This window comes from Quercus robur, chromosome 1, assembly GCF_932294415.1.
Source record: "Quercus robur chromosome 1, dhQueRobu3.1, whole genome shotgun sequence".
Taxonomy (NCBI): domain Eukaryota; kingdom Viridiplantae; phylum Streptophyta; class Magnoliopsida; order Fagales; family Fagaceae; genus Quercus; species Quercus robur.
The window spans coordinates 36,883,809-36,909,023 of record NC_065534.1 but is presented as its reverse complement, the minus strand read 5'-3'; the positions used below and the strand labels follow the sequence as shown (position 1 = coordinate 36,909,023).

Genomic DNA, 25,215 nt, shown 5'->3' with positions numbered 1-25,215 from the left:
GTTTTTTGAGAAAACCGTGATCAATTTTTTAAATAGTGAACAAAGAATAATTTATGCTGAAAAGATAGTGAACAATTTTTTGAATAATGCTAAATAGAAAATATTTTATGAAAAATCCTAGAAATAGTTTATGTAGAAAATAGTGAACAATTTTTATAAGAAAACAATGAACAATTTTAATTAATGCAAAAAACAGATTTTATGAATGCAATAAGCATATTTGAATATAGAGTAAACATGATGTACAGAGTGCAAATTATATTAATGTAGAAACAGATTTTATCAATGCAGAAAAATAGATCCGATTATTGTGAAATTCAAACACGAAAAAGCATTCAAATTTGGCATTTAAATTTAGAAAACATGATTTCACTAGGTGTTTTATGGGAAAACAGTGAACAATTTTTTAAATAGTGAACATAGAATAATTTATGCAGAAAAGAGAGTGAACAATTTTTTAAATAATGCTGAACAAAAAATAATTTTATGCAAAAACCTAGAAATAGTTTATGCAAAAAATAGTGAACAATTTTTATAAGAAAACAATGAACAGTTTTAATTAATGCAGAAAACATATTTTATGAATGCAGTAAGCAGATTTGAATATAGAGTAAACATGATGTACAGAGAGCAAATTATATTAATGTAGAAACAGATTTTATCAATGCAAAAAAAAAAAAAAAAAAAAGATTCAATTATTGTGAAATTCAAACATGAAAAAGCATTCAGATTTGGTGTTTAAATTTAGAAAACATGATTTCACTAGGTGTTTTATGAGAAACCAATGAACAACTTATGCAGTTAACAGAGAATAATTTAAGCAGAAAAGAGAGTGAACAATTTTTTAAATAGTGCTAAATAGAAAATAATTTTATGCAAAATCCTAGAAACAGTTTATGTAGAAAACAGTGAACAATTTTTATGTGAAAACAATGAACAGTTTTAATTAATGCAGAAAATAGATTTTATAAATGCAGTAAGCAGATTTGAATATACAGTAAACACGATGTGCAGAGAGAAAAATTTATTAATGTAGAAATAGATTTTATCAATGCAGAAAAATAGATTCAATTATTATGAAATTCAAACATGAAAAAGAATTCAAATTTGGCTTTTAAATTTATAAAACACGATTTCACTAGGTGTTTTATGAGAAAACAGTGATCAATTTTTTAAATAGTGAACAGAGAATAATTTATGCAGAGAAGAGAGTGAAATTTTTTTTAAATAATGCTGAACAGAAAATAATTTTATGTAAAATCCTAGAAACATTTTATGCAGAAAACAGTGAATAATTTTTATGAGAAAGCAATGAACAGTTTTAATTAATGCAAAAAATAGATTTTATGAATGCAATAAGTAGAGTCGAATATACAGTAAACATGATGTGCAAAGAGCAAATTTTATTAATGTAGAGACATATTTAATCAATGTAGAAAAATAGATTCGATTATTGTGAAATTCAAACACAAAAAAGCATTCAGATTTGGTGTTCAAATTTAGAAAACACGATTTCACTAGGTGTTTTATGAGAAAATAATGAACAATTTTTTAAATTGTGAACAGAGAATAATTTATGTAGAAAATAGAGTGAACAATTTTTTAAATAATGCTAAATAGAAAATAATTTTATGCAAAATCCTAGAAATTGTTTATACAGAAAATAGTGTACAATTTTTATGAGAAAACATTGAACAGTTTTAATTAATGCAGAAAACAAATTTTATGAATGCAGTTAGCAGATTTGAATATATATAGTAAAATGATGTGCAGAGAGCAAATTATATTAATGTAGAAATAGATTTTATCAGTGCAGAGAAATAGATTCGATTATTGTGAAATTCAAACACAAAAAAGCATTCAGATTTGGCATTTAAATTTAGGAAACACGATTTCACTAGTTGTTTTATAGGAAAGCAGTGAACAATTTTTTAAATAGTGAATAGAAAATAATTTATGCAGAAAAGAGAGTGAACAATTTTTTAAATAATGCTAAATGGAAAATAATTTTATGCAAAATGCTAGAAATAATTTTATGCTACTTAATTTTATGTTTATGTTTATGTTTATTTGTCGATTATCCAAAAAAAAAAAAAATTATAAGGAACTCGAGTTTACCAAGCTCGAGTTCCGTATTTCTTAATTTTATGTTTATGTTTATTTGTCGATTATCCAAAAAAAAACAAAAAATTGTAAGGAACTAGAGCTTGTTGAGCTCGAGTACCTTAGAAAAACAATACCGAGCATTTTATTTACAAAGAACTCGAGCTTGGTATGCTCGAGTTCCATATTACAAGGAACTCGAGTTTACCAAGCTCGAGTACCACATTATTTTCTTTTATTGTGCAAATTCCAGGTCAGTAGCGCCACGGTGGAATGAAACTAGGAACTCGAGTTTACTAAACTCGAGTACTGTTTAGAGCTCGAGTTTAGTGAGCTCGAGTACATAAAAAGTGATAGATTCCCATTTAGTTCCGAAATAGTGCTTCTTTGCTATAAATTTCTCAAAATGGTGGTATTTGGCCATTTTTACCTAGAGACATGAGTGGGAAACACACAAAACAGTATGGGTTAAGTGTGCTCACTTGTCGGTATGTTTTCAATCCCGATGGGTGCATTCTTACCCGACGGGCAAGGTGAGCGAATGTATGGAGAGAGGCTTTGGACCTGTCAGACTCTCTAATCCCAAAGGTTGTCTTAATCCCGAAGGGTACACGACTCTGAAAATTCTCTAGGAAAATTCTCTAGGCAAAATATCCCCTATCCGTTCTAAAAGAAGCCAAGAGGCAACAGAGGGATCCGAACCAACCAGAACTTGAAGAAGAGATTTGTGAACCTCTCAATGTTAGAAAATAGAAAGTGAAGTTTGGTGACCTATATCGTGATGATGAGAGTATGAAACGCGTCATTCATCTGCTTCTTACAGAAATTTAAAATGACGTTCAAGTGAATGAAGATAACTATAGAGGAAAGATTTTTCCAACTTACGTTAAAAGTACATGTGAAATGAATAATTGACGGTGCCTTTACATGTGAAAGTGACAAGTCCGAGGAGATTGTTTCATGTGATGTGATAAGCTTGCTAGTTGAAAAAGGGTCTAACAAGAGGCTAGCTTGTACAGAGCATTTGTGCATTTACTTCTGGTGTTTTGTACTATGGCATTGGTTGAACAACTTCCTCATGTGCACTTGTTGCATATAAAATAACAATAAAGTTAAATTCCCTGCGAAGTAACTAAATAAATAAAACTTTGATAATAAAACATAGCATATTAGATAATATAAAAAGTAAATATTTAATATGAATTGCAATTCAATCTACTCAATGTTAATAGTATATCCAGCTATGGATATATTTATACTTGATAATTATATCTCAAGTTGACAAGTAATTTCTTCAATATTTTAATTTAAAATATAAAATTTTAACGAAAGCAAGTCAATAAAGAATTGAAATTTTGTAATTAAATGTATTTAATATTACCTTTAAATCCATATAACCAACTTTGAGTGAAAATCAAAACTACCACAATCTTGGGCAAAAGACAAAAATCGACACTAGGTAAGAATTTTACCTCCAACATTAAAAGTTGATTAAAAAACAACCAAAATTATAGAAATGCTCAAGAAATTGCATGCAATTAAAAAAAAAAAACAAAACAAAACAAAACAATTTTTTTTTTTTCCAGTTCCCTTTTTTGAAAAACATGTTGGGTCGCAATTTTTCCCAATCCAACCCAGCATTTTAATGAGCTGACCCGTTTTTCCTTTTTAAGTCCAAAAGTCTTAAGTTCAGCTCCAATATTTCTCTTTGTCAGGTTAATGGATTCAAGTCCAATTATGTCTAGTCCAAGTTAGAGTGGCATTCTCATGGTAGAGAGATTGACGGGGTGCTTAGAATTGCGATCAATTTTTGGGGCACTTGTCAATGGATAAACTTTCGGGGCATTTGTCAATGATTCCAATTTAGTAACCAAATTTGATGAACAGTAACAAGCTTGGATTTCCTTAAAAAAATATGATAAAAGTTTGTCTGCCTATCAAAAATTGTTTATTTCTTCCTTGTTTGTTGCTACTGAGATAAATTGTGTTCAAATAACCCACCAATTGTAGAGTCTTGTTAACTTACGGTTTTTGGTTGCTCTGGTTTTTCTTTTGTGGTAAAAACTAAAAACTAACGTTTTCCAATTCAAACATTAGAGAATTTTGCTGCAAGCCCTTTTTTCTTCCATTTTTTTTGGGGGATTTAGTTTAGGCTCAGTGCCACTGGACACTAGACCAAAACCTAACCCTCTTTTTTATGGGGGGGGGTGTTCTGGGGTGTTCTATTGCCATGTAACTGTGTAACAGCAGCACTGTATTTCTTCTTTTATGCTCCATACAAAAATTCAGGATTAAGCTTCAGGCGGCACCAAGTTATGGTAAGTAATTCAAAGCTCTCAATTGGCAACAGGGTCAAAAAAAAAAGGTTTTAGACAGTGATTTGAAATTATAGATCACCAAGTTCAATTTCTTTCATGCTATTAACAATGTCTTCAACTCTTAAGGTCATGAATTGAGCATGCTCCTCAAGATCTTTGAGAATCACGCATAGCTGTTGTCTGTATGTTGCAGTCCGTTCTCTTTCATACTGAAGCTCATCATATAGATCCTTGATCTTCTTATCCTTCTCTTCCTAAAAATAAATTTTACACTTAAAAGGTTAGCTGCTACAAACGAGGATAAAATTAGTAATATAAAGAATATGAATAGGAGCATTTAAAATTGTGAAATATCTACTGAATCCTTTTTAATATTTTAATTCAACTCTATCACAGTCTATTGAGATTACATGGGTTCATTGCCTTTTTGCATGTTGTTTTGTTGCTTAAGTATGTTTCCAATCACTTCCTTGTGAACCTGAGCACTTTTTAATGCTAAGAAACTAACAATTAAGTGCCCCATGTTACTCAGGAACACAATGCAGTGTGCATTGTTATAATTTTCTGGTTTCTAGGCAGTAGGCATTGGTTGTACTAATGGTCCATTGGGAATTACTTTGGGTTTAATTTAGGTAAGTTATTTAGTTTGGGCTTCAAAGTAGTGCCCAAATACAATAGTCCAATTCTTATTAGGGTTTCAAGAAGTCCAAGTTCCACAGGGAATAAAAACTATGATGGATGTAATGCTTTCTATTCAATAAGGAGAATAAGTTTTCTAATTTTTCAGAAACTATGATGTGATGCCTAGAAATTTATCTTTTTTCTGCTTCATCCTTAAATTTCCACCTACTTGAAACTCTTTTTTTTTTTTTTTTTTTTTTTTTTGAGAAACAAACACACACATGCACAAGGGAGAAGGAAAGAAGTTTTAACACAAAGGCACACCACAAACTCCACTTAAAAGCCATGATACCTACTTGAAACCTTGATTTGTCACCTTTAAAACCCTAATATCCAATACTTAACATAAACCAGACATCCATCAAATAGTCCCAAATCCCAAATACAAACAGCCAAGTATTGGATTACTGTTCTTGGGTTACAGTAACAGCAACCCAAACCTTAGATTTTGTCTTTGTTTAATATCCAAATCCCACTGTTCCTTTCCCATTAGAAACCCAGTATTCTCTATGATTTTTCAGTCCTTTTTAGAACAAACTCTACCCCTAATTTTTCAAATCAGATTTGACTTTATTCCCCTTTATCCTACACCTTTGTCCTAACTCCTACTTAACATATAACCAAAATTGTATTCATTTATCCTTTGCTTCACTAACAGATCTCAATCCAGGAACATTTACCATGGCAAAAGACTGAAACCAGTGTGGTATGCATCCATTATTTTATATTTGTTCACCATATAGAGATAAGATTTATTACAGCTGTGTGTCTATATAATATAATGTTGACACTTGACAATGAGTTGGCAGCTGCTATATATGCCTTAATATAATATAAGAATAGCATAAAAAAAAATTTTAAAAGAAAACTGATGATAATAAAAATGAAGTGAATTTGGACCAACACCTATCACAGTCACTGTGGTGAATATTCTCCACCATCTCTCTTTTCAGTAATTTTCTTTTGGTAAGGTTTTTTTCCCCATAAGTCTATACAAAATGTAAAGGTACCTTGCTGACAAAGATGAATTTCTTAGTCAGTGTGACAATATAGTAATATGGCAGTATATTCCAAATAAAATCCCCGAAAGTCCAAAAGCGCGAAGAAAGCTACTATCATTAAAGCACCATGGGTAAGAGCAAACCAATCATATAACTAGAACCTGTCAAGACTGGGCGAATGGAGCAATGAAGCAACAGGTTCAATTTATAAGTCCCACTAGGGAGGATATCATCCAGAGATGGACTCGATGGTGGGGTGAATGGAAATAGAAACAAAGGATTAAAGCTTTAATTGATAAAACAGCACTATTTGTGATGACCATTGCTTGCAGATGGATGTGCTTGAAACTTTTCTAGATTCCTGGCTACTCATGATATCAATCACATTGTATTATAACCTCCAAATAGCTTCGTTTAAATTTCAGTTATAGGAAACTCAACATCAATCTTATTCAAGGCAAGTTTAGTTTGACCAATCAAGAAATTCAAAATCTTCATTTATAGAATATATATATATATATATATACTTAAATTTTAGTTTACATGTTTTCAGCTGATTAACAACACTTGCATGAACAAACACTGAACCACCCTAAGGAATACAGTGAGCAATCTTCATTTTCCCATCAAAATCGTGGTTTATGTGCTTTCACATAGTTATGATGTGGGTTACAGTTAAACGAGACGAAATCAGCCTAAAAATTGGCCATCCTATATAAGAAGCATATGAACATCCTCTATCTCTTGCTTACTCCTCTTTGGCCATCCCGTACGTATTGGACACTCATGGCTGCCTGCATGTCCCAGCCTTTTTTCTTTTTGTTGAAAAAATGATGAGACATGGTCAGGACACAACCCGTACCAAAATTTAAAACTAAAAAAAATAAAAATAAAATAAAAGAGCTGAAAGCTTGAAATGCACTGTTTGGTGATCAAAACTTGAAAACCTAACCATAATTTCATTTCTCACTCAAACCCACAGCTGAAACTCGATTTCTCTCCTTCTCTCGCTCTATCTTCTCACTCTCACTCTCTTTGTGACGAAATCAAAGGCAACAGCTGCGACAGCCAACAGTAAGCTCTCTCTCTCTCTCTCTCCCCCTTTGCTTATTTCTCTTTGGTGTGTGTGCTGTGTCCTAACACCCAAATTTATCAGATTCCAATGGACTTATGATTTCAAATAATTTGAGATGGATAGACTTATGCTTGTTTCTCTTCGGTTTGTGTTGTGTCCTAACTCCTAAGTTTACTAGATTCCAATGGACTTATGATTTCAATTAACTATTATCCATTATTGCTCTTTTATTGACAGATTTTTAATATTATATGAAAAATAAATTCTTAATAATATATGAAAATATATTTAATAATTACTTAATATGCATATCCCCACCATGTCGTGTCCTAATTTTTCCGAAATAGCCGTATTGCCATGTCATATCTATGTACATGTCTGTGCTTCCTATCTATAGAGTCCAATTGACAAAAAGCCCTATATACCAATAATATTGGACAATCACTAGAGGGTGTAATTCTCCCAGAGGATTTCAAATATATTTCTGAGCAATGATAACAACTAAATTATAGCAATTCAAAATAAGACCACTAGAAGCTTATAAAGTAATTTGAAATCAAATTAATCTATCCATACCATATATTTTAGTTTATGAGTCATCAGACTTACCTCACTAAGTATATTGACAATTGGCAGTTCACCAGGAAAGTTACAATGAGTCATTAGCTTGTGGTTGTGCTCTCGGACAAATTTGGTAACGACCCATATACTGCCATCCCTTGCTGCCAACCTGATCATTGCTTTGCACCCTTCTCTCGTAATTGGTCGTGGAGGAAGAACCCTGTCGTTTCTAAGTGTATGTTTTGCAGCACGGAAACCTTCTCTCGAGCAAACAAAGTCCCTCCCTATTATAGCCATGTTCTTTAGCGAGTGTCTAATCCGATTTGTTCTTATGGTGAAACCCATACGCTTAGCATAATCATAATAGAAATCCCTTGCACCATCTAACGAAGAAAAAGTCATCCCAATACATGGTTCCAAAATTTCCGCACTTAAACCCTCTTCTGACCGTTCTATCATACCTAGGTGATCATTCACAACATTATTTAAATTACAATGCTGCAACAGCCCGTCTTCTGTGGCTTCGTCACATTCACCAGAGTTTTCTACAATTTCATCATCGAAACCACCATCACCATCTAGAAACTCATGTATACCCGCAATGCCCGCCATTACCTTCCTACATAATGCAATATTCAACTAATATCTCCACTCTCAGAGAGTACGGATTTTGCCTCCAACCAAGGTAGACACTAAACATTTAGTTCATATCTGCATATTCATTTTATCACAAGTACCAAATCTGATTCAACTCCAACAAGCATTACATAATTAATATATTTAAAATAAATAAATAAAAACCCTCAGATAGACCTGGAAAATAAATTTTAAACTAAAATAAAAGCTCCAAAACATCAAGATCAAACAAAATCAAGAAAACAAATTAGCAATTGAATGGGGAATTTACCTCAAACAGGGAAAAAAAATTGGAATTCACTTAGTTTCTATGCAAAACTTTCAACAATTTTCTTTTCACTATTCTTAGTGATCTACAATGGTGAACTTGGAAATAATTACCTATCATGTTAATTTATTCTACTATTCTTAGTCATCTAAGGACTTAGCTTAGATTAATTAACAAACAAAGAGACAAAACGTACAAAAGAAGAAGAAAAAAAACTTACTATTATGACATTAGATTAGCCAAACATTCACACTAGTTTAGTTTCCCCCTTAACTAAGTTCTGTTTGGATGCTAAGAAAATAAAGTATTAACAGAGTGAAATGAAAAGGAAACGAAAACAATAGGAGCTTACTTTTACATCGCAAAGTGTAAAGTCTGAAGTGAGAATTGCATTCTGTTCTGTTTTGTTTGAAATTGATCTTGAGTTTCTGTCTTTCTCGGTGCAACTGCTTCACTCAGTTCATAACAGCTTACTGATGAGAGAGAACAGATCTCGAGGTATTGGTGACTTGTGAATGGACCAACAGCTGCGAAGCATGATGGTGTTATTGGATTATTATGGATCGTGAAATTGGGCTCAGGGAGTGATTGTGTATCGGCCTATTTTTATGTTTGGGCCGTGGCCTGTGAGCATACAATATATGTAAAGGGAATGGATTTATTCCCACAAAAAAAAAAGGATTTATAGTTGTTTTTTTTATCTTTCTTTCTTTTCTTATATTTTTCTTTTTTCATTTTTTTCAACTTTTGCTAGGAAAATGGGATTTATTATTTATATATACTTATTAAAAAAATATAGCTAAATTCTATCTGCAAGTTCTGAATTAAAGGATTGCTACCCTCCTTTGTTTTTTTGTTTTTTTTTTTTCTTTTGGTGTTCTGTACAATGAAAATTATTATAAAACATTTGTGATTAACAAAAACAAAGCCCAATAGAATGAAAACTTTTTTTTTTGGAATTTCAAATACTAAACAAACCATAGGAATAAATTCGACACAGCAAAAATCTTTGCCAATAATAACTTTTCGCTATTCATAGTACACACTCTCTCCACAAATAGACTATGGATCGTCATTGACTAAATTGTTGATCGATCATTAACTTTTTCTTAAATAACTTATTTTACAAACCAGTTGCTTTACCACTTAATATTTCAAAATAGATTTCAAATTTGGGGTCTATTTTTGCTTTTTATGCTCCTGAAAAGTGGCCCAAAAATTGAAAAAGGATTCCCTATTTTGTCTGTTTTTGTGAATGAAAGTTTTGGTTTATATAATTATTTGGAGTTATAAAAAAATATTAATGAAATTCAGTGAAAACTAAACAATAAAATTTGTATTCTTGCTCTGTTTTAACCATTATATGGTTTGTTTTGCACCCTTAATCTTTCAAAGATTAAAAGGTAATTTCAAATCCTATAACACCACACACCCAGTTGGCCTCTTTAGTGTTGCATTGTGTTGTTCTTATTCTTGTCACTTTACCGAAGACTGGCAGTGGTAGATTTGGGTTTTTAGCAATGATACCAAATTTTTAGTTTTCGAAAAGAAATCAGAGAACTCTGCCAGGGGACTGCCTCCATTTTGAGGCCTGAAGAGGAAAGGTTTCCCACATCAAAATAGAAATTCTAGTCATTACTAAAACTTAGCTAAAGCAAAAACGTTACCCAGAAAATATTTTCCACCAAAATAAATTGATAGTAAGCAAAGGTTAAAAATTTAAAATGATGTATGGAGAATTTTTCTTTTTTCTTTTTTCTTTTTATATATGAAATATGTAGAAAATTTTCAGACTATGGACAAAGTTGCATGGCATCAAAGCTAGGAAATGTGTACAGCTTTGAAATGTTTTTGTTGCAGATTATTACAAGTAGGAAGGACCTAATGATAGCAATTTTTAAGAAAGGCTTGACCATCATGGTTTTACCAAGATGCACTAAGAAGTAAGAACTGGAGTTCTTTGCTCAATGAAAATTCGAAGAAAGATGTAATGGCAGGATTATGTGCTATTAGACAGAAATATCTTTGGAGTTTTAAATGAGCGGATTGCTTACTGCTCAAATTTACCATAAAAATGAACTGTACTCAACATTATATATATTGTATCTACTAATATCTAGTAACTCAAAATTATTAAGAACTTTTTCTTATCTATATATTGTTTCCTAACTTGACTTTTTCTTCCATTCTTTTCTAGTATCAAAATTCTACAGGTGTAGAAAGTCTAATCAAAATAGTATAAACAAGGGAGCAAATCAGCACATGGTGAAAAAAGCCCGAGCTCCATTTAATCAATACTGTTCTCAGCCACAAAGAGCAATAAAAACAAGCACAATCTAACAAGTTTATTGATACGAATTGAAAATAAGTAAACAGTAATTGGGTGTGGATAAGCTCGTAGGTCTGAAGTCTAAAAAGACCCTCACTCTTCTGTTTCTTCAACAAGAATGATGATGAGAAATCAACCCAGAATACATAGTAAGTCGCAGTACATACATATATATCAAGTGCTACCTATCATATCCTCAAGAAGTTGTCCAATAGAGTTGAACGAAGATCCACCATCCATCAAAGCTTTTCTGGCTATCTCTCCCATCTCCTTCACCTTCTTCCTAACCTCACTATCGTCCATCACATGTCTTACAGCTCTCTCTATCTCATCAGCCATCACAAGATCACCACCACTCTTATAATCCAACCTCAGCTCCACAGCTAACCCCATCTCCTTCACCATCCTAAATGCATTAAGCTGTTGCTCAGCATATATAGGCCATGTTACAATAGGCACACCATACCACAAACTCTCCAATATGGAGTTCCATCCACAATGAGAAACAAACCCTCCTATTGCTTTGTGAGCCAAAATCTCCACCTGTGGTGCCCATCCACTACATATCATCCCCTTCCCTTTGATCTGATCCAAGAAACCTTCTGGCAAGACATCATTGGAAGTGGGTGACCTCAAGCACCACAAGAACCTACGCCCACTACGCTCTAGCCCAAGAGCCATCTCTTTCACTTGGGTTCCACCAAACCTCCCCATGCTTCCAAAGCATAGAAACACCACGGATAATGGAGGCTGATCATCAAGCCATTTCATGATGGTGTCACGCTCGGCCTCATCCAAAGCAGGATTAGGTGGACCCTTGAGGCCAAGCACTGGTCCAACCGTGTAGAATGGAGGGGTTTGACCATCTGAAAATGAATCAATAGCATATTGCTCCAATTCTTTGAGCGTATTTACTATAATTCCCTTGGTGTCCCTGAACCTTTGAGCAAACTTCATATAAGCTGTGTAGCCACCATCTTTGTCGAGCACAGCTGCAGGCAGAACACCTGTAGGTAATGGGTTGAGTATCCCTGGGATTAACAATTCAGGATCTGACTCACTAAATTCATTGCCAATTTGGTTATGACGAATTGGAAGGTAGAGCATAAAAGCAAGAAATCCTGCGTTAGAAGTGAAGAACAAATAAGATGGGAGATTAAGTTCTCTGCCCACATCAATCATGGACGTGCAAACGAAATCAAGAATTAACCCAACAACAACTCGGGATGAATCTGAGTTAGAGTTGGAGGAGACAATATTTGTGACAGTATCTTTGACATTAGGAATGTTATTTTCTATGTAGACGGATATATAGTTTAAACGTGATTTCAAAAGCTCCGATGGAGGTGGGTTGACTTGAGGGAGATGTATGAGTTGGATTCGAGGTTGTGTCGCAGTGAGGGATTTGGTGTATGCATCTGAAAAGGGATAAAGGGAAAAGTCGAACTTCATGGAGAGAATAGTGATGAAAAGTCGATCATCTCGATCAATTAGGCGCTTTGCAAATTCAAGTGTCGACACCAAGTGACCAATTCCTGGGGCTGGAATGACGATCAGCTCTGCTTTCTTCATATCGGCACTCTGATCTATTTTTCTTCTTCTACTTTACCAACTCTCACACCCTCACAGACTCACAGTCACGTTATCCCACATTTGACTTCCTTCTTCCACAAATTTTACTCCCTCTTTCACACATTTTTAATTACTAGCATTGGCTGCACGTGCAAGGCACGTGCTGCCTCCAGTAGTGAGAAAATTAATATAGATTTTGTGTGTGAAATCATGAATTTTAGCTCACTCAATTTGATTATATTAAAAAAGAAGTCTAAGAATATAACAAAATATCGCAATATTTTCACAATATCTTTATTTTTAGGATCCGAATAGATATATTTTTTATTTTATTTAAGAGAAATGTTACATTCATAACATTTTTAGAACAAATTGTAAATGACAAGTTATTATTGGTTTTAATCTGATAACATTGTTATTGTTATTCTCAAAACATTTATTTTCAGTTGTGGTTGGTCACAGTCTCATATTTTATTATTTTATTTCAACTTGTAAGAAATTGATACTTCAATATTTATAAAAATATTGTGAAATTTGTTGTGTCGGTATAACAATATATATGCCAGCTTACATAAATATTTAAAAGAATAAAAAAACACAAACAGATTACTGGGGTAAAAAAAAAAAAAAAACTTTAGGCACGGTAGAAATTAATGTTAAAATGTTGTGAACTTAGTATTTTTTTTTTATTTGATCTATAAGAAACTGAGATCTCAACAATTGTGAAAATATTGTGATAATCATAAGTGTTGTAACACTTTCTCAAAACATTTATTTTCAGTTGTGGTTAGTTACAGTCTCATATTTTATTATTTTATTTTGACTTATAAGAAATTGGCACGTCAATAATTGTGAAAATATTGTAAAATTTGTTGTATCAGTATAACAATATATATGCCAGCTTACATAAATATTTCAAAGAAAAAAAAAAAAGAACACAAATCGATTACTGGAAAAAAAAAAATTAGTGCTATCCATCAATAATAGCTTACCTATGATTTATTGTGAAATTAATGTTAAAATGTTGTGGATTTAGCATTTTTTTTATTTGATATATAGAACTGAGATTTCAACAATTGTGAAAATATTGTGATAACAATAAGTGTTGTAACATTTTTTTTAAAACATTTATTTTTAGTTGTAGTTGGCTACAATATCATATTTTATTATTTTATTTCAACTTGTAAGAAATTGACACGTCAATAATTGTGAAAATATTGTGAAATTTGTTGTGTCAGTATAACAATATAAATGTCAGCTTATATCAATATTTTAAAGAAAAAAAAAACTTTAGGCACTGTAGCTACAATGCTGGTTGAATAAACAAAAGGGTTGAAAAAAAAAGAGGACTCACAAAACCAAAGCACTATTGCAACTACAGTGCTGCACAGTGCCAACACTCTGGATTCACAATATTGAAGCATTGTAGCGGCAGAGTCGCTTTTATTATAAAACATTTATTTTCAGTTGTGGTTGGCTACAGACTCATATTTTATTATTTTATTTCGACTTATAAGAAATTGACATGTCAATAATTGTGAAAATACTGTGAAATTTGTTGTGTTAGTATAATAATATAAATGTCAGCTTACATCAATATTTAAAAGAAAAAAAAAAGCACGAACCAATTACGGAAGAAAAAAGCTACAGTGCCAGTTGAATAAACAAAAGGGTTGAATAAACAAAAAAAAAAAAAATTCACAAAACCAAAGCACTATTGCAGCTACAATGCACTCACAGTGCAAAAACACTGGATATACAGTGATATATATAAAAGGAAAAAAAGTACAAATAGAGGACTAAAAAAAAAAATCTACTATAGCTACAATGCCGCTTGGTACTGTAGCTACTATTCAAAACTTATAAAAATAATAATAAAAAAAAAAAAAAGACAAAGTGGCTAACCAAAATGGAACTGTAGATGAACAGTGAAAAACGCTGTATAAACAGTGCAAAAATACTGTAGAAAAAAGAGCACAAATCGATGACCGGGAAAAAAATAAAAATAAAAAATAAAAAAAGCGATGAACAGTACATATTGAACAAATTAAAAATACTGTAGTTTTTACATATTCACCCAACAAGTGTCACAATATTTTCACAAAACATTTATTTTCAGTTGCAGTTAGTCACAGTTTCATATTTTATTATTTTATTTTGACTTATAAGAAATTAACACCTCAATAATGGTGAAAATATTGTGAAATTTGTTATATTAGTATAACAATATATATGCGGGTTCTTATAAATATATTTTTAAAAAAAGTACAAACGGAAGACTGAAGAAAAAAAAAAAAAAAAAAAAAAAAAAAAAAAAAAAAAAAAACAAAAACAAAAACTCTGTAGCTACTGTAGCTACAGTGCCACTTGAACAAACCAAAAGTAAAGTAACTTTTACACATTCACCTAACAAGTGTCACAATATTTTCACAAAACATTTATTTTCAGTTGTGGTTGGTCACAGTTTCATATTTTATTATTTTATTTTGATTTATAAGAAATTAACACCTCAATAATTGTAAAAATATTGTGAAATTTGTTGTGTAGTAAAACAATATATATAAAAGAAAAAAAAAGTACACATGGAAGACCAAAAAAAAAAAGTAACTACTGTAGCTACTGTTCGAAACTGAAAAAAAAAAAAAAAAAAAAAAGTGCCTCACCAAAGCGCTGTTACCGCTACAGTATTTGCACAGTGCAAACACACTGGGTGCACAGTACTAAAGCACTGTAGCGGGCAATGGCACTTTTTATATATAAGATTTAGAGATAAAAAATAAACTTTTAGTAAAATTTAAGATATAAATAAAATATTTTTAATAGTTTAAAAAGTAAAATATGAATTTTTTAATAGTTTAAGGACAAACAATAAATTCTTAAAGTTTAAAAATAAAAACCAAAATTTCTGGTAAAATTTAAAAACTAAAATAATAATTTACCATTAAAATTATAAACAAAGTCAAAAGTGTGTTATGCTATATCTTGCTTTAGTTTTTGCTCTCTCACATTTTGTCTTTATTTTTTTTTATTTTCCCCCATAAGTCTAATTTTAGTTGTATGCATTATGTTGATATTTTTATGCTTATTGCTGTAGATTTGTTGGTTCAGAGATGCTTTTTTCTTTTTGTAAGAAACAAACACACAAACCAAGGTGAGAGAAAATGACTAACACAAAAGCACACTAAAACACTACTCAAAAACTATGATAATTTTTAAGGGTAAGTGAAACAGGTTATACTACAGACAATATTTTCTTAAACAATGTGGGATAATTACCCATTCTTTTTTTTTTTTTTTTCTTTTTTGAGAAACAAACACACGGACATAAAGGAGAGAGAAATTGATTCTAACACAAAGGCAAAGAGATGCTAATGCAGGATATTAATACTTGTATAACAAATCCTCAGATGGTTATACACAATACACTTATACCCACTTTCATTTCTCACTTCTCATTCTACCTCCAATATTTTTTTCAATAATCTAAATTGATTCAATTTATTGGGTCTGTGAGAAATCAACCTCTAATTCAGAGAGTAACTCACTGGTGAACTCCAGCAGCGGATGTGCAATTGATTTATGGGACAAAGGATTGAGTGTTTCAGGTTCATGGGCTGCCACAAATCGGCAATGGAAGTGTTATAGGTATGCCCTTTAACTATAGTTTTGGAGGAATCACTTAATTATTGTTAGATTTTCGTTTTTTGATGTAAAATTTTTAAATACAAAGAGCAATTTATATATTTTTTTTCACCAATGAGTTAATGGTGGAGATGTGTTCCAGTCTACCAATACTGATGCCGCAATAGTTATGAAGTTATTTCTTCTCAAGTGATGAAGGGAGGACTTTAGCGAAAAAAGGAAAGAGAGAAAATATTGGAGGAACCACAACTAAAACATATGCTTTGATGTTTTGTGACAATGCAATAATAGAGAAGTTTTGTTGAATCTATGACTATATCTATTAATAGTGTTTGGGGGTTGTCATCCACCACATCACGGAATGATCTAGCAGCACTACATGTTTTTTTTCCCCTGCTGGGGTATTGTTGAAAGCATGGATTTGGGTTGTAACGCACGTGATAAGTCTTCACGTGTGTAGAGATTTAGGAAGTTTCTATTAATTATATAAAAAGCGGCTATGCCACTACAGTGTTTTGGCACTGTTTGCACTGTATAAGTACTGTAGCGGCAACAGTGGTTACGTGATTTTTTTTTTTTTTTTTTTTTTTTTTTTTAATTTAGTTAACCGGTACTGGAGTTACCGTCCCTAAAGTTTTTTTTTTTTTTAATATTTATGTAAGCTGGTATATATATTATTATATTGGCTCAACAAATTTTACAATATTTTCACAATTATTGACCGGCACTATAGCTACAGTGTCTAAAGTTTTTTTTTTTTTTTTCAATAATCGGTTTGTGTTTTTTTTTTTAAATATTTATGTAAGCTAGTATATAAATTATTATACTGACACAACAAATTTCACAATATTTTTACAATTATTGGCGTGTCAATTTCTAACAAGTCGAAATAAAATAATAAAATATGAGACTGTAACCAACCACAATTAAAAATAAATGTTTTGAGAAAATATTACAACACTTATTGTGCAGTGCATTTGCTTTATTCAACAGGCACTGTAGTTATAGTGCCTAATTTTTTTATTTTTTAGTAATCGGTTTATGTTTTTTTTTTTCCTTTTAAATATTTATGTAAGCTGGTATATATATATTGTTATACTAACACAATAAATTTCACAATATTTTCACAATTATTGACGTATCAATTTCTTACATGTCGAAATAAAATAATAAAATATGAGACTATGACCAACCACAACTAATAATAAATGTTTTGAGAATATGTCACAATACTTATTGTGCAATGCTTTTGATTTATTCAACTGACACGGTAGATACAGTGCATAAAGTTTTTTTCTTTTTTTTCAATGATCGGTTTGTTTTTTTTTCTTTTAAATAATTATGTAAGCTAATATATATTATTATATTGACACAACAAATTTCACTATAATTTCACAATTATTGACGTGTCAATTTCTTATAAGTGAAAATAAAATAACAAAATATGAGACTGTGACCAACCACAACTAAAAATAATCGGATTCAATTTGTGATAGTGCATCAGGGCCATAAAAACTTGATTTAATGATAACTTTCAATCTGATGGTCTGATTAGGCCTTATGACCAATCGATTTGATCATTACAACATCAAGATTATTTTGGTGAAATACGATTAAGGATCTAATGGCTAGGATCAAGATGCATATTTTCAAGGTGAAATTACCCTTTTACCCTCCATGTGAGGTAAATTGTGGGTCGCAAAATGGGATGTCAACACATACCAATTTTTAGTTTTCAAGTAATGTTGCTGAATAATCTTTTTATAAATAAGTTGAAAATCGTAGAGCCCATTGACAAGACTAAACTTTTTTTTTTCTCTCACTGACCTACCACTATGTGTTTTCATATTTTAAAATATGTTATTTGAAACATAATACCAAACACATTTTTTACATTATAAGTACTTTAAACACGTGTTTTCATAACACTTTTTAAACTATAATTTTCACATCCTTATGAACAACAGTACTTGAACATCTCTCCTAAACAGGTCTTTAGTCTCCCAAGACTAAGAGCAATTGCAGCACTGCGAATCTGTAGAAGTTTTTTTTGGGGGGCTAAATGGTAAATATTTATTCAAGAAGAAGCAAGGAGATCTCTCAGTCACGTTGAGAGAGAGAATCCTTGTTACAGCAAAAAGAAAGCTTCTGGAGGGCAGCAAACTTGACTAAGGAATGAGCCACATAGTTTGCTTCCCTATTCGCCCAGTTAAAAGAAACAGCAAGAAAACATAGCAACCACTTTTATCCCAAGTTCCAGTGATTGGAGATTTTATTACCCACTTTGTAATGTCAGCTCTGTTGGTAATAGAAATCAGCTCTGGGCGTAATACCCAAAAGGTTCCAAACCAAATTGCCTGGAAATATCACATTGGAAAAAGGTATGCGGACTAGTTTCACATGACATAGAGGCAAGCTGGTGTCGATTTCTCCTACTCTTTGTGCAATGTTCTTCATGATCGGCTGACTATTTGAGCATAACCTTCAAATGAATATCTTGGTTCCTCCGTGAAGCTTCAGGCCCCACAGTTTTTGCCAATTGACATCATTATTCAGTATTGTCCTGCTCTCTTGGTTTGTCTTGTATGCTGACTTGCCCTAAGGATTCTTTATCCATATCAGCTAGGCTTGCTTTATGAATTATGATCCTTTTAACTGCTTCCACCGATTCTTCATCAAATAGTTATTTCAACCTCCCAATTTCCCACAATTTGGTTGCAGGATGAACAAGACTTTAAACCATCAAGAGATTCATTATGATGCCAAAAAAAAATATTCAAATAATTTCTCTAGTAAGCTTGAAACGATTTTGATGGGAAATGTGTGCTATTAGATGGTTGCAGAATCATGAGCTATTACAAAGAACTTAAACAGAATGTTTAGCTATGAACTTAAATATACAATGAGCTAATTGCTTCCTGCTCAATTTCACCACACTAAAAACTAATGAAGAGTACTCCACAGTTTCAGTTTATGTTTTATGTCTGTTCTTTCTTATCTATTTCCTGTTTCCTACCTTCTCTTCTTCCTCCATTCTTTTCTAACATTAACAAATATTGGTTCATATCACAGGCATAAATACTCAAATTATTGAATCAGATTCCAATCTAAACCAGGGAGCAAAGCACTGGTGATGAAAAGGACTGCAATCCATGCAAATGGTTTTGAGACATTTGTCGAACAAAGGGCAATTTCAGCCACAAAGTACCAAAAAAACAAGCACAACTCAACAAGTTGAGGAATTAGGGATATAAATTGCACAATCAATATTTACACAACCCAAGCTAACTGGTAAAGTCATGCATAGTCCACGGCAATGTCAACAAGAATAAGAAATTAACCCAAAATATAGTCATGCATAGTCCATGTCAATTGCTGCCTATCATATCCTTAATTAGTTGTCCAAAAGATCTGAACGAAGATCCACCATCCATCACTGCTTTTCTGGCCATGTCTCCCATCTCTTTCACCTTCTTCCTAACCTCATTATCACTCATCACACGTCTTACAGCTCTCTTAATCTCATCAGCCGTCACAAGATCACGACCATTCCTATAATCCAACCCCAACTCCACTGCTAACCCCAACTCCTTCACCATCCTAAATGCATTGAGCTGTTGCTCAGCAAATATAGGCAATGTTAGAATAGGCACACCATGCCACAAACTCTCCAATATGGAGTTCCATCCACAATGAGACACAAACCCTCCTATTGCTTTATGAGCCAAGACCTCCACCTGTGGTGCCCACCCTCTACATATCATCCCCTTCCCTTTGATCCGATCCAAGAAACCTTCTGGCATGGAGGTGGATGTCCTTAAGGACCACAAGAATCTATGCCCACTGCTCTCAAGTCCAAGAGCCATCTCTTTCACTTGGGTTGAACCAAAGCTCCCCATGCTTCCAAAGCATAGAAACACCACTGATAATGGAGGTTGGGCATCAAGCCATTTCATGATGCTGTCCCGCTGAGCCCAATTCAGAGCAGGGTTATGCTGACCCTTGAGATCAAGCACCGGTCCAATGGGGTAGACTGGAGGGGTTTGGCCATCGTCCAAAAATGAATCAAGAGCATATTGCTCCAACTCTGTGAAGGTATTCACTATAATTCCCTTCGTTTCTCTGAACCTTTGAGCTAGCTTCATATAAGCAGTATAGCCATTATACTTTTTAAACAGAACTAAAGGCAGAACACTTGAAGGTACTGGGATGAAAATGCCTGGGATTAACGACTCAGGATCTGACTTCGTAAATTCAGTGCCTATTTGGTTATGACGAGTTGGAAGATAGAGCATAAGACCAAGAAATCCTGCGTTGGTTGTTAAGAACAAATAAGATGGGACACTGAGTTCTCTGCCCACATCAATCATGGACAAGCAGAAAAAGTCAAGAACCAAACCGACAACTTGGGATGACCCTGAGTTGTTAGAATTTGAGGATACAATAATGTCTGTCACAATATTTTTGACGTTGGGTATGTTTTTTTCTATGAAGAGAGCGAAGAAGTTTTCAGATGAGGTGGATGCATCGTCTGATAATGGAGGACGGTCTACTTCTATGATTTGTATTCGAGGTTGTGAAGCAGCGACTGATCTGGTGTATGCATCTGTAGTCGCAGTATTAAAGGGGAACTTCATGGAAAGGATTGTGATGAAAAGTCTATCATCATGATCAATTAAACGTTTTGCAAATTCAAGGGTCGACACCAGGTGACTAATTCCTGGCACTGGGATGAAGATCAGCTCTGCTTTCTTCATCTTTTCTCTTTGATCCTTGTTTTCCCTAACAACTCCCTCTTTTCTTTTTGTGGTGGGGGGTTTTGTAAAATATTTTTTTCTTGGCTATTATACTGATGTTTTCAATTATGACAATGTCTCTCTGGTCTTATCTTTTTGGTTCTAAGAAAAGACAAAGTAATTGTTCTAGGTTCTTGGTGCTTCCTGGTGTGTCCAACTTGAAGATTATTGCTATAGTCTAATTTAGGGAAGTTGTTCGGTAAAGAGAGTCATTCGTACCGAGTTCTACTCCGCACGAATCAACTTTTAAGGACAACATTATTCGCGCAATTTTATAAATTTTGAGATCTTTGTAAATTCTTTTTTATTTTCTGTTATTGCTAAATTTTAAACTTTATAGTATTGAATCAAAACTTGTTTATATACTTTCACCAAAAAAACAAAGAACTTGTTTATATAGCTACATTTTTTTATTATAATTTACCATTTTCTATGTTTGTAAATTCCTGAATAGAATTTATTAACAATATATTTGTTACAAATTTTGTAGAGAGAAATTATGTAGAGCAGATGAGAGTGATTACCATGTGTAGTGGTTCCAAGAGCCTTCTCAAATGGGTTTGCAATTTCATTCAATTTTGCTTTAAGACAATTAGAAGATTTAAGTAGTTTCAAAAATGTCGTAGAAAAAGAGGGTATACTATTTATGTAAGATTTATATAGTAAAATATGTACAGTATTGTAGTTGCACGATTTTCCTGGTTCAAACCCTATTGATCAGGCCTTGGCCCGAGGCGCAACACACAATAAATATTTGTAGAGAATGGGTCAAAGAATTTAACCACAGTGAGCTTAGTCGGTCTGATGCATGGACAATATTATTGCAGGAATAAAAACACAAGAATGGATATCTAACAGAAGATTCTATTTCCTGAATGCCCAATACATTTCTTCGTCCCCCTCTTTGAGGGACTCCACTACATTATATAGCTCTCTCATTCTTATCTGAACCTTACACTTGTTGATCATCTAAGCCCCCACTTGAGCACCTGTCCTATCAGACATCCTTATCACTCCCTTGTGAGTTGCAGTGGTCAAGGTAGTACTGTTCAGGAGTCTTTTCCTCATTAATGCGGCCAAGAGGGTGGTTGTGACACATTTAATGTGGTGGTGGCAGCTTTCCATGAGATATTTTGGGTTTTATTCTTTTTTATATGCTTGGAGAATGAACTGCAATGGTTGGGGCGAGCTCTTCGTCCGAACTTCGTAATGTCCGAGGAGGAGTTACTCCTCGAATAGGTTTCTTTTACCGCAATTGGGCTTGAATAAGGTTTTGGCTGTGACTTCTCCTCGGACAGGATGCTTCTCGGACGGGCCCGTAGTTTGACTAGCCCATTATTTTGGGCCAGGCCCCACAAGTATAATATTGTATCCATTTGTATAAAACTATACAATATTATACACATTTGTTTAGTGTATAGTGTAAACTAATAATTTTTTAATTATTTGGGAGTGATTCTAAAATATATAAAAATAAAATTTATTTGGGAATATTTTGGTGGCAAAGCCTTCACAAAGAGGGTTTTTTTTTTTTTTTTTTTTTTAAATTACTGTTCACCTTAAACTAGTACCCCCGCAAACGTGATTTTCAACACCAAATACAAAGGAAATACTAAAAAAGTTAAAATTTTGGAGATAAAGCCAAATTCAGTTCCTATAATTATATAAAAAACATGTCATATATGTATAAGTCATATGAGTGGATCCCTCTATCATCATCATATCGGATGGCCGACAGGTACATGAGCATTAGCATTTGAGTATGTAAAAATATATTTATTTCAATACATAAAAAACTACTTTATCTATTTTAACACATTATTTTACAACTCACTACTTTATCTACTTTAACACATTATTTTACAACTCACACAACATCCAATTTCTTATACTTTTAACATACAACTCATTAAAATAATATAAAATAGTTTCGACCAAAAATATCCCCCAATAACAACAAAAAACTACTACCGATCTTCGAATGCTCCATCAAATGTTTCTAGTATGATATATGGGATGCTACCTGAATGTAATGAGTTTAGGAAAGTGTCTTTCTCTTATGTTAAAAGGCAAGGCAATAAGCTTGCTCATTTATTGGTAAAACAAGCTCTTGGCTTGGATGATTTGTTTGCTTAGATTGAAGAGTGTCCTTGGTTTTTTAAAACAAGCTCTTGTCCATGATGTATCTGTTTCTTTATCTTTGTAAATAAAGTTCTAGTCTTTCTATCATAAAATAAAAATCTAACCAATCTCAGCCATATCAATCCCCCAAAAAAAAAAAATTGCAACCCCTAATCGATCTCAACACCGACAACCACCAACCAAACCGATTGAAACCCAATGCCAACAATAGATCAAAACTCAACACCGACAGCCATATAAGACCGATCTCAACGTCGACAATCACCACCCACAACTACGACCTCCAACCATCGAAACCCAAGAATCACAAACCCCCCCCCCCCCCCTTCCCCCCCACCCCTAACCTCTATAAATCGCAAATTTTGAGTTTTAATAGGTAGAAACTTCCTTTGCAAGGATAAGGAAGAAAAATGGAAAAAGGGGGCAATAAGGATAAGGAAGAAAAGAGAGACGAGAAAAAAGAAAATATGGAAAGCCAACCAAATATCCATGCCCCCAAACCCACACCTTCACCAAGTGAGGTTTTGATGGATATCATCGAGCTTATCAAAATGAAATACCAATGTCAAAGCCAGTGGCTAGCCTTACCAATTGGTGATTCAGTGAGCGGTAAAAGGAGGAGAGATGGCTGGGTTCGGGTCTATTTGTGAGAAAGAGATCACAGAAGAGAGAGAGGGGGGGGGGGGGAAGAGACGGAAAACTCAAAGTGAGTGCAAGAGAGAGGGGAAATTAATATAAAAAGAATAGAACTAAGCTACAGTAATTTCTTTTAGTAGAACTTTACTATAGAAAGTATGTTAAATTTTTAACAAGTAGGAACTCGGATAAAGGTTGGTTTTTGTGGTTTAGTCTTTTAAAATGATTTTTTGAGTGTTTTAGACAACCCAATGCTAATGCTAATGGCCTGTTTGAATGTTTAAAAAGGGAGGGGGAGTAGAGTAAAGGGAGAGAGAGTAATTCAATTATCTTGTTTGGAAGTTTTTTAAGGAAGGAGGGGGAGGGGTTTAGAGGGGTTTCAATTACCTCTAACCCCTCATTTTTAATTCCCCCAAATTGGAAAGATTTGGAGGGAAAGTAGAGTAGATAAATTATTAACCAAATGAATTCCTCAATTTACCCTTTTTAAATTAACAAAATTACAAACCGATTATATAAATAATCTTTATTTGTTTCCTAAGAAAATTTAAGGTGAATGAAAAAAAAATTGAATCTTATTATTGTTTAGCTTTCTCAACTTCAACTCCTCCAAACCCTCCGGCGCCAGCGGCTTCATCTCTCTAAACAACGAAGGCGAAAGCGAACACATCCAATATGAGCTCTACCACAAATTCTCCTCGCCACAATGCCAAAGGCTAGGATCACTGGTGTTCGTCATTCTCCCCATCAACTCCGTTAGTACCGGCGGCCAAGTCCGGCATCTCAAGGCCATGGCACAGTCATTCAAAGCTCTATCAGTTGTCGGTGTTGAAGGCATCGTCGTCGAAGTCTGGTGGGGACTAGTGGAGAGAGTTGAACCTAGGGTTTACAATTGGCTAGGGTATTTGGACCTCGTTGCCTTAGCAAAACAGTGCGGTTTGAAGGTTCGTGCTGTCTTGGCCTTTCATCAATGTGCCACTAGGCCTGATGATCCTCATTGGTCAGTCTAAACTCTCTTTGAATTATTATTATTATTTTTTTTTGGTAATTAAAATTTATGGGTCTAGACGAGGATTTTTACTCTTTTTTTTTTTAGTTTTTAGGTATATACTTTTTTTTTTTAATGCTTCTCCAAAAAAAATTAAAAAAAATCACTAACATATTCTAAGATTTTGGACGAATGATAATCAGGTTCAAAACTTTACAAAACTGATAAATTAATTATAAACCAATGTTGTAAGTCCATTTTCAAATAGGGGTAAATTTGTCTATTTAAATCATTTCCTCTCATCTCTATCATAATTTTTAAAACATCCAAACAAGAGAAAGAGCTAATTACTCCCTTCCCCCTTACTAATTTTAAAAACATCCAAACAAGGTAGAGGAGAACCATTCCCCTCTACTCTCCTCTCTCTCTAAACTTCCAAACAAACCATTTATTGTGATCCTTTATGG

The 25,215-nt window shown here is 33.1% G+C and overlaps 3 protein-coding genes across 5 annotated transcripts; all 3 read right to left on the bottom strand.

The window, feature by feature from the left end:
* Positions 1-4,394: 4,394 nt before the first annotated feature.
* LOC126688657 (protein FAR1-RELATED SEQUENCE 5-like) lies at positions 4,395-9,174 on the bottom strand. 3 transcript variants are annotated; one of them, XM_050383447.1, is made up of 3 exons: positions 8,996-9,174; positions 7,788-8,481; positions 4,395-4,675 (listed from the first exon to the last, which is right to left on the bottom strand). In XM_050383447.1, the coding sequence occupies exons 2-3, from the start codon at positions 8,349-8,351 to the stop codon at positions 4,490-4,492; spliced, it is 750 nt and encodes a 249-aa protein (XP_050239404.1). In that variant the 5' UTR covers positions 8,352-8,481; positions 8,996-9,174; the 3' UTR covers positions 4,395-4,489. The 3 variants fall into 3 exon arrangements, with proteins under 3 accessions (XP_050239404.1, XP_050239392.1, XP_050239399.1); XM_050383435.1 differs by having other exon boundaries at positions 7,788-8,450; XM_050383442.1 differs by having other exon boundaries at positions 7,788-8,450; positions 9,002-9,174.
* A 1,789-nt stretch (positions 9,175-10,963) lies between these two features.
* Positions 10,964-12,652, bottom strand: LOC126688652 (UDP-glycosyltransferase 71K1-like). The gene has a single exon (XM_050383425.1). It carries the CDS (start codon positions 12,542-12,544, stop codon positions 11,147-11,149), a length of 1,398 nt encoding a protein of 465 aa, XP_050239382.1. The 5' UTR covers positions 12,545-12,652; the 3' UTR covers positions 10,964-11,146.
* Positions 12,653-19,483: 6,831 nt separating this feature from the next.
* On the bottom strand, positions 19,484-20,947 carry LOC126714177 (UDP-glycosyltransferase 71K1-like). The gene has a single exon (XM_050414207.1). It carries the CDS (start codon positions 20,941-20,943, stop codon positions 19,555-19,557), a length of 1,389 nt encoding a protein of 462 aa, XP_050270164.1. The 5' UTR covers positions 20,944-20,947; the 3' UTR covers positions 19,484-19,554.
* Between the last annotated feature and the right edge of the window lie 4,268 nt (positions 20,948-25,215).